Here is a 12,067-nt window from a genome sequence, read left to right on the forward strand (position 1 = left end):
CTATAATTTACGAAAAAGGACAGATGGAGAAAAAATATATAAGGACATTTTATTCTGTCATGAGTAGTTCTTTTCACCTACTTTGCAAATTTTTATGCCAAGACAAATAAAGCATTTAAAATAGTTTTTTTTCTTTCCATGCAAGTGGCTTCTAAGGAGTCTGGTAAAGCCCATTGATAGAACCCTATTACCATTTTTTAGATTCTACCATTAGCAAAAAAAGATTTTTGTTTGCTTTTGGTGGAGGAGAATTATTTATGATCGAAAGCTTTAGTTTATGACTCTTCAGATGCTCTGTGTGTATATTTCCTTCATTTAGCTGCCTTCGTAATTGTCAGGGCTGCCCTGAGAGCCTTAAATACACAAACACCACCCTCCCTGCTTGTTACAGGTGACTGTGGCTGTGTGACAGAGAAGTCAGGAGAAGAGCACGCCGCCTGGCAAAGCAGCAGATACTCTCAATGGAAGGGCTTCTTTGTGATTTCTTCTGAATCTTCCTTCTTAAGTGAGAGCTGCTGCTGCTTGCCTGTTTGCTATCTCGTTTACACACTCACAGATAAGGCTTTCTAGGTTTGCTCTTGTGCAGACTCTTGTTCGAGATGAAAATTCCCTGGGAGGGTGAAAATGCACTCGCTCGGTCTGTGGTTTGGCAGTTTCTGTCGTGGTGGGTTGAGTCTGTGGGACTTTGATGGTGCCCTGTGTTTGTTTTAGGATGTTGTTTTTGGTTCTTGTGAGGGTTGGAATATACGGTGCTTCTTAATCTAATTTTTGTCTCTGTCAATTGCTACTGTTTCCTACAAACTCACGGAAAACCAATCAGGGATAGCTTATTCAGTCCCTGCCGTGTGGCCATGTGACCAACCCTCTGCGGGCACTGCTCGTGTTGGGTACGTGTGTAGCCTGAGATTTAAATAGGATCTCTTCAGGTGTGGTCTTGCTGCTTCCTTGATAACATCAAATTGATATCATCAAAATGTTCTTAGATTCTCAGGTGGTTCTATTTAAACTTCTTGTAAATCACGCCTTAGGGGTATATATATTTTTAAAACTTTTTATCATGGAACTTTTCAATTACAGGAGTGCAGAGAATAATATAATGAACCCTCATATACCCATTACCCAACTTCAACAATTATTAAAGTTCTACCATTCTGACTTTATCCTTTCCCCAGCTTATTTTTCTGGAGTATTTTCAAGCATATCCCAGTCTGCACATTTCCCTCATAAATGCTTGAGTATTCAGTGTGTATTTGGGTAGCGTATTTTAAAGAGGGGCTGGGGAAGGCTTATAGTTCAGAGTGGCCTGCTCCAGGACGCCGCTCACGCTGTGGTCTGTGTAAACAGAAGCGTGAAACTTGCCTGCTCCTTCCTGGAGTTGGATGGCTTGGGGCACGTGTGGCTCTTTCCTTGCAGGTCCTTCCTGAGGAGGTGTTTTCTCGCTGTGAAGCCTTCTCGGGTGCTTTATAAGACAGTGTCAGTAGGAACCTGACCTTAATGTCAAGCAGTCCTAAATATTCAAATTATATATGGTGACCAGGATTTTTCTTTTTTAAATAGAATTCTCTATTCTTGAAGGAGGAACTTTGTATATTCCTTTCTTTGGGAAGCGAGATTGTTGTGTCTCTGCACCAGGTGTAAGGTAACTCTTTGCTCGTGGGAATGAATGGGAAGGAGAGATCCTTTTGATCTGCGTTTTAGCACTTTGCTTTTTAGGCTCAGAGGCAGTCATATCTGCTGCTGATTTTGACAACTTCCCTTTTGGAAGATATATGTTAGTATTCTGTAAGTATAGTTGATTATTTTACCTACTTCTATATGGTGTCAGGTTTTTTTTTTTTTTGACTGCCAACTACAGGTTTCTTTTAACTAAGAATTCACTTACACTTTTAATTATTTATTTAGCTGCCTTTGGTAAGAGTATTGGGTAATGGAATAGAGCGTAACCTCTGAAGTCAGACAGACCCGGATCCCACCCTGGGTGCCTTGGCCTGGTAGCTGTGTGACTTTGGACATATTATGCAACCCTTCTTAGCTTCACTCTTTTATTTTGTAAGATGGAACTAATGATTACTGTGGGGACCAAAAGACGTAATACTACAGATAGGAGCTTAGCACAATCCCAGCTCATTGTAAGCCTGGAAAGTTACTCAGGGTCAAGACCATTATCATCATTGTTGTCCATCATTACCGTCATCCACTTGATGGTCCAGATTAGAAATTTTTATGTTTATCATACCTCTTTGTTAAATGTTTACCATACAGTGTTAAAGTAATCTATTTATTTCTGTCTTTCTTCCAGACTGGAAGCTCTCTGAGGACAGAGACCTTGTCCGTGGACTCTGTTCCCAGTGCTCTTTTTTGCTAAAAATAAATTTTATACCTGCCTTTAGTGTGATTTGAAACTCAAAATAAGTAAAATGTGATATCTAAAAACAAACTGAAGTTTGGGATAGAGGATTCTTTTGTTTTCAGAGTACTTAGGCAGCTTGAAAGATGATGGTACACAATCCTTGGGGTTCCACTTCACCCCACCTCTTGAAGAATCAGCCAGTGGATAAATTGCCCAGAAAGTCTTAAAGTCTGTCAGGCATATGACCTTAGGACGTAGTTTCCTCAACTCTAAAATAATGAGGGTTGCATTTTAATAGACTTTTAAGGTATCATCTATCTTGAATTTTTACTTTACTAAGAATACTTAATAATTGAGTGCTTACTGTGTACCAGATAACCCAGTCAACACTTTTCACGTATTGTCTCTTAAGCCTGAAGAACATTAAGTGGCTGCTCTGTATTTTTTATGCTCATCTTACTAATGAGGGCAAGTGGAGTAGTTGGGAATGGGAGGTTATGAAGAAAGTCATCTGTGCTATGAATGAGCGGAAAAGCAACTTGATGCTTGCCGTGGGAATCAGTGAGCCGGAGGTGACTGCAGGTCTGCTCTGTACAGATGAACCTAGGTGGTCACAGTAACACAGGCTTGCACAACAGGAGGCTGGCCAAGCGTTATACTGCACCACAGAAGATGACGAAGCACGTCGTCTGAATGGTGATGCCAGGGGAGTGGGCCTCTTAAGGTGACGTAAGGAACGATGGCACTATTGGAGAAATAAAACTCTTAGCTTCTAAAGTGCTCATATATCCCTCGTGTTCCAAGGAAATTTTGTCATAGAAAAGGAAAAGTATTTCCCCAAGAGTCCTCAAAAATTGTTTTTGTTTAAGACAAGTGTGTTTAATGAGTCCTCTCCGTCAGTCGAGCCCGTCCAAGCATCTGGCAGTCCTCTGCAGTTTTTCACATCGAGTCCGTTAGTGAATTGTTAATGCTGGCAATAAATAGCAGGTGGATAATTGACTTGAGAAGTGTGTGTTTTAGTCATTTTTTTTAAGCTTGCTTCAGTTCAGTTTATACTCATATATGTTTTCTCTGCTTGCCCCTGGCCCTCTGGTTACAGTAGCTCCCCGCGCCAACATTGTTCTGTGTGTGCCTGCGCGCGTGTGCGTTAGGTGGAGGGAGAGACAGAGTGACCGACACACTCTGTGCAATGGGTGAAATAAGTTTCTTCTATGGGTCTGCCTTGGAGCCTACTTCTTATTTATAATATTTCTATGGAAAAATTTGAGTAACTTTTCCACATTGGAGGTGCCTGTTTTTCCGTAATGATTAGAATAAAAGTCATTTTAATCATAGGTTAAGATCCTTGTTAATACTTTAAATTGTGTACAATGATTTGAAAATTTTTTCATGTGTTATTCATGCCATCAAAAGGGAAAGAAAATTGAAAGTGTGTGTGTGTGTGTGCACGTGTATGTATAATCTTAGGGATAGTTTAGGTTAATTTTAAAACTAGGGATTCTAATCATGTTTTGCCTGAACTTTTTGAACTGAATGGATAAATTCTTTCATTTAGTGGTGGATTTCTACGTTAGAACCTTAGAAAATACTCTGCCATCTCAGCAAAATGTTTTGTAGGTAGATTACTGCAAATTAAGGATTGACTAGATTTGTGTAAGGAAGCTCATTTGACTTGAGCCATCATGTTTTCAGAATAAATAGATTTGGGTGTACTGCTTTTTAGTTAATTCTAATACTTAGTACTTTTTTGTTGTTTTGTAATACTTGAAAAGATAAACAGAGTGTAAAGCTGATGTGAGAGAACTTAGTTTGGGCAAACAAATAACTGATGTTCTATTAGGACTCTTCTAAAATCCAGATTTGTTACTCCTTCCATCATTGTGCCTTAAATTATGGAAAAAGCTGTAATCTTCTAGCCACATAACCCCGCAGTGCTTTCATGTAGCTAGGAGACGTGGAATGCTGGGGCCTGAGTGTGGCTTTATGGGGTTTTGTTTTATTTTTTTCCAGCTCTTCTGGGGCTTGCCATATGGGACTCCTTCTCCAGGGTATTCACAGAATTTTAGGCTCTGGAGGTTTGATTCCTTATTTTTTTACCTGGGAATGTTCTGTGTTATACATAAGCACTTTTTAGCCTGAATTGTTTTGACTTGATGTTTGTGAATGGGCATGTTTCTTCTCACAATGCTCTTACTTTTTTATAGGTATGCCTTACATTTTCTTGTACAAAGTGGAATTTCCTACTGTATCATGATCATAATAGGAGTGGAGAACATGCACACGTAAGTGTTCACTCTGTTCACATATAAATGTGTATTTCACTGTAATAGAATTAGGTCAAAATAGAATTTTATTACATTAAAAATTATTCTAAATTGTGAGAACTTTTTCAAGAACAACTGTCATAAGTACAAAAATAAAATCATTGGTATGCATCACTCTTCTGTTTGCTTACAGCAGATTTCTCAACCTCAACATTACTGATGTTGTAGACTGGGTAATTCTTTGATGGGCAGGACTGTCCTCTGAACTGTAGCATGTTTGGCAGCATCCCTGGCCTCTACCCATTAGATGCCAGTAGCATTAACCGCCCAAGTTGAGACAACCATGAATGTTTCTAGATGTTTTCAAATGCCTTTTGGGGGCAGAACCTCCAGTTAAGAACCACTGGCTTAGTTTGGGGTTGACAGCAGAGAGAGAGAGAGAGTGAGGTGAGTAGGTTGGACAGAGATTTAGAACGTAAATTTGGAAGGACTTAGTGATGGATGGGAAGTGCAAGTAGGAAGAAAATGTCAAGGATGATTCCAGGTTCCTGGCTTGGGTGATAGGGTAGATGGAAGCACCATTTTCTCATGGAGGGAACCCTGGAGCTGGGGAGCATGTTTAGGGATAAGCCTTTCAAGCAGGTATGTAATCAGCACCTGAAACAGTGCTTGGTATGTAGGAAACGCTGAACTATTATTTGCCGAATAAACGGATGTTGACTGTGAAGTGTCTGTGAGACATAACAATAGGAGCTGGTAGCTGAGTGTCGAGGTCTGGCACAGAGATGGAAATTGGGGAGTAGAGGTGTGTAAAACATGGTTGAACACCCCGGGGCAGGGTGTAACCAGCAGATCCTGCCAGCACGTCTTGCTGCAGGGGGTTCTATATTATCTGTGATGGCACAGGCACTGTGTTTCTGAATTCTGAAATATATATGGCCCCAAGAATTTTGCACAAGGAATCATAGACCTATAGCTAATTGATTAGCTTTTTGCTAAACCTTGTTGTATTTTACATCTTCCGTGTTTGACCTGGTGGTCACCTCCTCTGTTTTCTTCTCTTCGTTCCCATTGACGCCACCTGCACTGGCTTTCCTCTTCCTTCTCTACACCAACACTCACAAATTCGTAGTGTTTTGAGTTAATTTTTATAAGAGAAGTAGAATATTTTAGTGGTGTTTCAGGTGAAGCAGTTTTTATACCATTATAACCCTATTTTTAAAATCTTATACAGATGACAAGTTCAAAGTGATACTGTATTTAATATCTGATAAAAAAAAGAGTTGTATGTTTTTAAGCTGGCTAACAGAAGGAAACTTGATTAGATTAAGACAGAAGACTTCTAGATTACTGCATAAACAAAAGTAATATTCTTCTAAAGTGGAAGATTAATAAACTCATATCTAGTCAAAGGAAATTGTTTCTTTTTCTGAAAGGCAGTGGCAATCTGTAAAGTTAACTTTATAATGCTTTAGACCTGCACCATCCAGTGTGGCAGCCATTAGCCACATGTGCGCATGTAAATTTAAATGACTAAAATTTAAAATTCGTTTGTTCATTCGCTCTAGCCGCATTTCAAGTGCTAAGTGGCCACAGGTGGCTAGTGGCTACTGTACTGGACAGTGCAGATGGAGAACACTTCTGTCCTCGCAGAAAGTTCTCTTGGATAGTGTAGCTTTAGAGACATAGAGTTGTATAAAATTACTTACGTTACTCTTTTATAGTAAGTGTTCAGGAGGAAAGTGCTGCTTGCATATGTGCTGCTGACATTTAAGATAGGATTTCACTGTTGGAATCGACACTGTTGATGGGCACATTAGGCTAAATAAGGGTTTGCCTTATGAGTTGCTAGTGTTTGCAATAAGGAAGTGGGTGATTAATTTGAAAAGTGTTTTTTAAATCTCTTTTAGCTCCTTTCAATTTTTATTTCTACCCATATGTGTTTTTCGGTTTCGCTTTACTTTTTCTTTCTTGTTTTTTTTTCTTGTTGTCCATATAAGCTTATTTTTTTTCACTGAGGCCTTTACATTAATTTAAAATGTTTAATGGGTCAGACCTTAAGAATTTCACTCACATATACTAGATGGGACTTAGAGCATTCCTGTGTGTCATCCGGAGGTGCTGTTTATGTCTTAATACAGTTCTGTTTATTTCTTCCACTCTTGTTTTACGTGGTATGTCTAACGTATTTCTTTGAACAGCCAGGGTTTAAATCTTTAAAATGAAGGATTTTGACTTCCTTGAGTACTTTACAGTGTAAAAATTCCTGAATCTCTGCTTTACGTCCTTGATAAGCTATTCGTAGGGTAGTTGTTGCACTGTCTTTAACAAATCCTTGTGTAAATTAAGATATTTTACAATAAGCTTTTTTTCGTATCTCCCTTCATTTAACACTCATGTATGCTGTATTATTTTGATCCATATCTAGATGATTTACCTTTAAAACTTAATCTGTTTTAGAATTCAGTGCTTTTTCTAGTCTGTATTTTCATATATGCTTTGAAATTTTTGAGGGAAAAAATTGAAAACCTTAAGTGATAGAGACAAAAAGAAAAGAGTGTTTAGGGATAGAATGTCCTATATATTAGGATATTCTCCTTAACTAATATAGGGAGAAGTTAACTTTTACCATGTTTGCCCACCGTTTCTGAGAGCAGGGTTTGGGGAACTGTCTGTGAGGGACCAGGTAGCAAATATGTTAGACTTTGCAGGGCATACAGCCTCTGTCACAGCCACTCGGCTCTCTTGCTGTAATGCACCAGTAGCCGTGGACAGCATGAACCAGTGAGCATGTCTGTGCTTCCGTCAGTCTTTATTTACAGAAACAGGTGGTGGACTGTGTTTGGCCAACCCGTATACTAAGCAGACTCCTGCCCCGGGGTTTGTAAAAGAAAGGAAGGCAGATGCTCTTCTTGCTGGTTTCAGAAATATGAAATAAATTTAAGTTTGCTAAGTGATAGTTTTAGACTTGCTGTGGTGCAAGTAGCGGAATGTATAAACTTTATTAATGATTTACTAAGGATTATTGTTCTGAAGCAGATGGTTTCTAAAAAGCTGATTAAAGTGTTGGCCGTCTCGGTGTTGGCTTTGTGTGAAAGAGAAGTGAAATAATGCAAGACCTGATGTTTACCACTTAATATGGTAATGAAAAACGTTTTATTCAAAAAATTATAACGGGAATAGTGAAATTATAGGATATAAGAGCAATATATAAAAATCAGTTTTATTTTTGTATATTAGAAATGAACAGTCCAAAAGTGAAATTTAAAAAAATTTATTCACAGTTGCATCAAAAATAATAATATGTTTAGGAATAAATTTATTAGAAGATGTGCAAGACCACTACTCTGAAAGTAAAAGGAATTGCTGGGAGAAATTAAAGAAGACCTAACTGAATGGAGAGAGATCCCACATTGATGGATGGGAAGACTCAAAATTACTGATATGGCAGTTCTCCCACAATCGATAAATAGATTCAATGCAATTCCTGTCACAATTCCAGCAGGCTTTTGGTTGCAAAACCGTATAAATTCACTAAAACTTGCTGATTTGTACATTTAAATTAGATGAGTTTTATGGCATGTAAATTTTACTTCAATAGAGCTGTTAAAAAGAAAACATTATAAAGGAAGCGCAAGAAGGAAGATCAGTAATAAAATAGCACACTTTTTGAAGGTTGGTTTAAGGATTTTGTATATTTTCTCACTTAGGAAAATTTGTGGATGTTTGTATGCATCCACACTTTTCTGAGTTTAGTTATAAGAATGAAGGGTCAAAAGGAACATTGAAGGGGCCAGTCCAGTGCTATAGTGGTTAAGTTCACATGCTCCGCTTCAGTGGCCTGGGGTTTGCAGGTTCGGATCCCAGGGACAGACCTAGCACTGCTCCTCAAGCCATGCTGTGGACGCATCCTACATAAAATAGAGGCATATCAACACAGGTGTTAGTTTGGCGATAGTCTTCCTTAAGGAAAAAGAGAAAGATTGGCAACAGGTAGTAGCTCAGGACCAATCTTCCTCACCAAAAAAAAAAAAAAAAGGAACATTGAAAACCTAGAGTGCCCTCAAAGAAAGGAAATCTAGATGTTGAAGGGGAGACATGAAGTTATCTTTAAATATCGAAAGGGAATATGTATGCTCTTCTTTGGAGTGCTAAGATGGAATTGGTACTTCTAGTTGAATTATGAAGAGGCACGTTTTTGGCACAAGGAAGGACAATCTCAGTTATAGTGAGACTGTTCAGTGGTGTGATTTGTGAGCTACTGCATTTGTGATTGGAGGTATTTAAATAGTAGGTGATTAGGGGACACTTTGGTTTGGATGCTGTAGGAGACGCACCAGAAGCCATCTACATTCTGATGGGAACTCCTGACAAGCCGCTGTTGGACCTGCTGGAGCCACAGAATGTGAGGTAGTTATGAGGACCTGTTTTTTCCTTAAATCCATACAGGGCCCTAAGTGAAATGGAGAAGTTTTACAATTTCAGTATCGATTGTCTCCATTTTCTCCCTCTCTCATGCCTTAGTTCACCCATTCTTTCTGTTTGGATACCCAAGACCTTATTTATTTATTTTTTTGACCCCCGCCAAAACAAGTGGAAGGGGAGAGGGTGCTGACTGTGCCAGGCTGAGTGTTGAGAGCTTTCTGCTTGAGCTGGGCGTCGCACCCTCATTTTATAGGCAAACAAATGGGGATGCTGAGTTATTCTGTAACTGTTTGAGGTCACATGGCTCGAAAAGGGTGGATTTGAAGCCACGTCAGTTCCACTCTGAGGCCTATTGTTTATTCTTCCGTGAGAAGCATGTTGTTGTAAGTAATTAATTTCATTGACTGAAATTCTTCACACTATGTGTCACAGGCAATTTGCCCTTTATCTCTATTTGTGAAATGGAAACTCTTCCTGTTAAAGAAATTACAGCTATCAGCAGACGGGGGAGAATCTTTTCTGAGAGGTAGGATGAGAAAGTATAAGTGAGCTGCTTTCTCTTGGTTTTGATGTCATGGTATGTTTTAGAGCTGTCTCCAGAGTTTATTCTCTGTGTGTGTGTTTTCTAAGATTACTTGGGGGAAATGGTTGACAATTTGTCTTTTCCTACCTTGGATGACGTCCCTGTTTCCCCAGGGATCATGAGCTCTGGAAAGCAGCTGCCGGCAGCCTATTTCCTGGGACCTGTGCAGAAGAGCGAAGGGGACCATTTTTGGCCTGACTCTTTCTTGTAGCTGCAGCCCAGAGACCCACAGGCTTGCTTGCTGAAAATAAGTCCTGAAGTTTGCCACAGCCCGGTCTCCCTGCCCTGGAAACCCTCCCTTTCCAGCCATCTGTCCCAGACATCTTCCCCTGGAGTATGAAGAGTTCCATCTCACTCTGTCCTGTCAGTTTCTTTTGGCCTCGATGCTGGGTTGTTAGCCTACAGGACACCTGACTCCAGAGTGGGGAGCCATGGGCAGCGGGATTTTCTTGAGGACCGCTTAGCTAGGACATTGGCTCCAGTGGGGTTTAGCTGTGGAGCGAGTTCCTCATGCAGAAGGTGTGGATGGGAGGGGCAAGTGGACTGTGTCCAAGTGTGAAGGAGCCGCGAGCAACAAACACAGGGTAGGCCTTCCTGGAAGACGTAATGCATGGATTTGATACAAGCGCTTTGCAGCTGAAGAGGTAGTATGCAAGGACGTTCTTGGCAGGATGAAAGCACAGGCAAAGTTATTTCGCCGTGAAAGAGCATGATGTGGGATTACTACTGGCTTCACATGTAGCCTGATGACAGGCTGTGATTGCACATGTGGACGTGGGCACGTGCCGGGAGAGGGGTATCATTACATCCACAGGAACATTGTGCGAGGCCTTTTATCTCCTTTGTTTGGAATGTATTATTTGTGTAATGGTTGCCCTGTCCTGTCAAATGAGAAACAAATAAATCAAATGTGTTTCACGTACTGAGAATGTAGGCAGGGCTAAATTCTTACTTTTTTAAATCTGGTATTTCTCTAACAGATGCTATTTAAAAACAGACACGCACGTGCCTTGCTTATAGAAAAATGTGTGGGAACAATCCCGATGTGTATCTTGATGTGTGCCACAACCAGCAACATTTAAATAAGACTGCGGTGGTAGGTGTCATCTGTGTGCATGGAATTCCCTCCCGTGAAGTTCAGATCAGTGGCTGCAGTCATGGTGCACCTATCACTATTTGAAATTATCTTGTTTATTTCTTGGTCTGTCTCTACCTCTAGAATACAACTGTCATTGGAACGTGGACCCTGTCTGTCTTAAATGCTGATCTGTCCCAAGGGCCTGGCAAAGTGTCTGGCATGTGGCAGGTTCTCAGTAAATATTTGTTGAAAGAGTGGGTTTAGGATATAGCTTGTTTTTCTTCATCCCCAGCCAACCCTTTTGCCATGTTCTCCGTGAATGTTTTCTTCTCTTGTAAGATATTATATCTTTCTTCCTCAGCTTTGTCCACTCTGTTCCCTCTGTCTGGAATATTTTCCTTCCTTCTCCTGTCGTCTCTCTCCTACTGATTTTCCAGATTTCACTTTAACATTATATCCTTGGAGAATAGTGCCTAGACTCCTTAATCTAGGACAGATTGATACACACCCTCATGCAATTGTATTCCTTTTCTTCTGAGAATCTGTCTCAGTTTTTTTAAAAGACTTTTTTCTTTTTTTTTTTTGAGGAAGATCCAGCCTGAGCTAACATTTCTTGTCAATCTTCCTCTTTTTTTGCTTGAGGAAGATTAGCCCTGAGCTAACATCTGTGTCATTCTTCCCCCACTTTATACATGGATCACCGCCATAGCATGGCTGATGAGTGGTGTAGGTCTGCACCTGAGATCTGAACCCACAAACCTCGGCCGTTGAAGTGGAGTGTGTTGAACTTAACCACCATACCAAAGGGCCAGCCCCCTCAATTCTTAATTATGAATGTATTAGAGAGTTATTTAAGTAATGAATTTTGCCCTCATAGACTGCAAATTCTGTGACACATCATGCCTGTTTCTGTTTTCTGAGTGTAGTATGGTCCCTAGGAGATTGTATGGTCTCAGTAATTGTCTGTTGAATGACTCAATGAATGATAACATGGCTTCTGCTTGACAGCAGCCCTTTCCAAGTGGTCCCCTGGAGCTCTTGCTTCCGGCCACAGGCTCCGCCTCCTTTAGGACCCTGGGCTCTGTCTCAGATCAGCCCATAGTTTTGTGAGCAGCCAATGTAGTAGCCCTTGTCTCCCGCTCTACCTGGAGCAAAGTCCCAGCCCTAATTCTCAGACCTGGGCATCTAGCTGGGCTTTGCTTTGATCTCTGTTCCCAGGGAGAGTGGAATGTGGGGGACAGAAGGGGTGGGAAAGGGGAATGGAGGCATAGAGAAAACCTCTCGCCCTTAGGTTATTGAAGGGAGAGGGAGAAGAAATGTGTTTGAGACATACCCAACTGGAGTTAGGAAGGCCTGTTCCCTGCAGA

At 40.5% G+C, this 12,067-nt stretch overlaps 1 protein-coding gene across 3 annotated transcripts in view; it reads left to right on the plus strand.

The window, feature by feature from the left end:
- The window catches only part of MBOAT2 (membrane bound O-acyltransferase domain containing 2), a 126,461-nt gene that overhangs the window by 48,473 nt on the left and 65,921 nt on the right, over positions 1–12,067 (plus strand). For 2 of the 3 annotated variants that reach the window (XM_070574509.1, XM_070574507.1), the window contains exon 3: positions 4,555–4,632. In XM_070574509.1, the coding sequence (XP_070430610.1) occupies positions 4,555–4,632 (78 nt within the window). Of the gene's footprint in view, positions 1–390; positions 506–4,554; positions 4,633–12,067 lie in introns of those variants that run through there. The other variant, XM_070574508.1, reaches the window with a different exon arrangement.

This window comes from Equus przewalskii, chromosome 14, assembly GCF_037783145.1.
Source record: "Equus przewalskii isolate Varuska chromosome 14, EquPr2, whole genome shotgun sequence".
In the NCBI taxonomy this organism is placed as follows: Eukaryota; Metazoa; Chordata; class Mammalia; order Perissodactyla; family Equidae; genus Equus; species Equus przewalskii.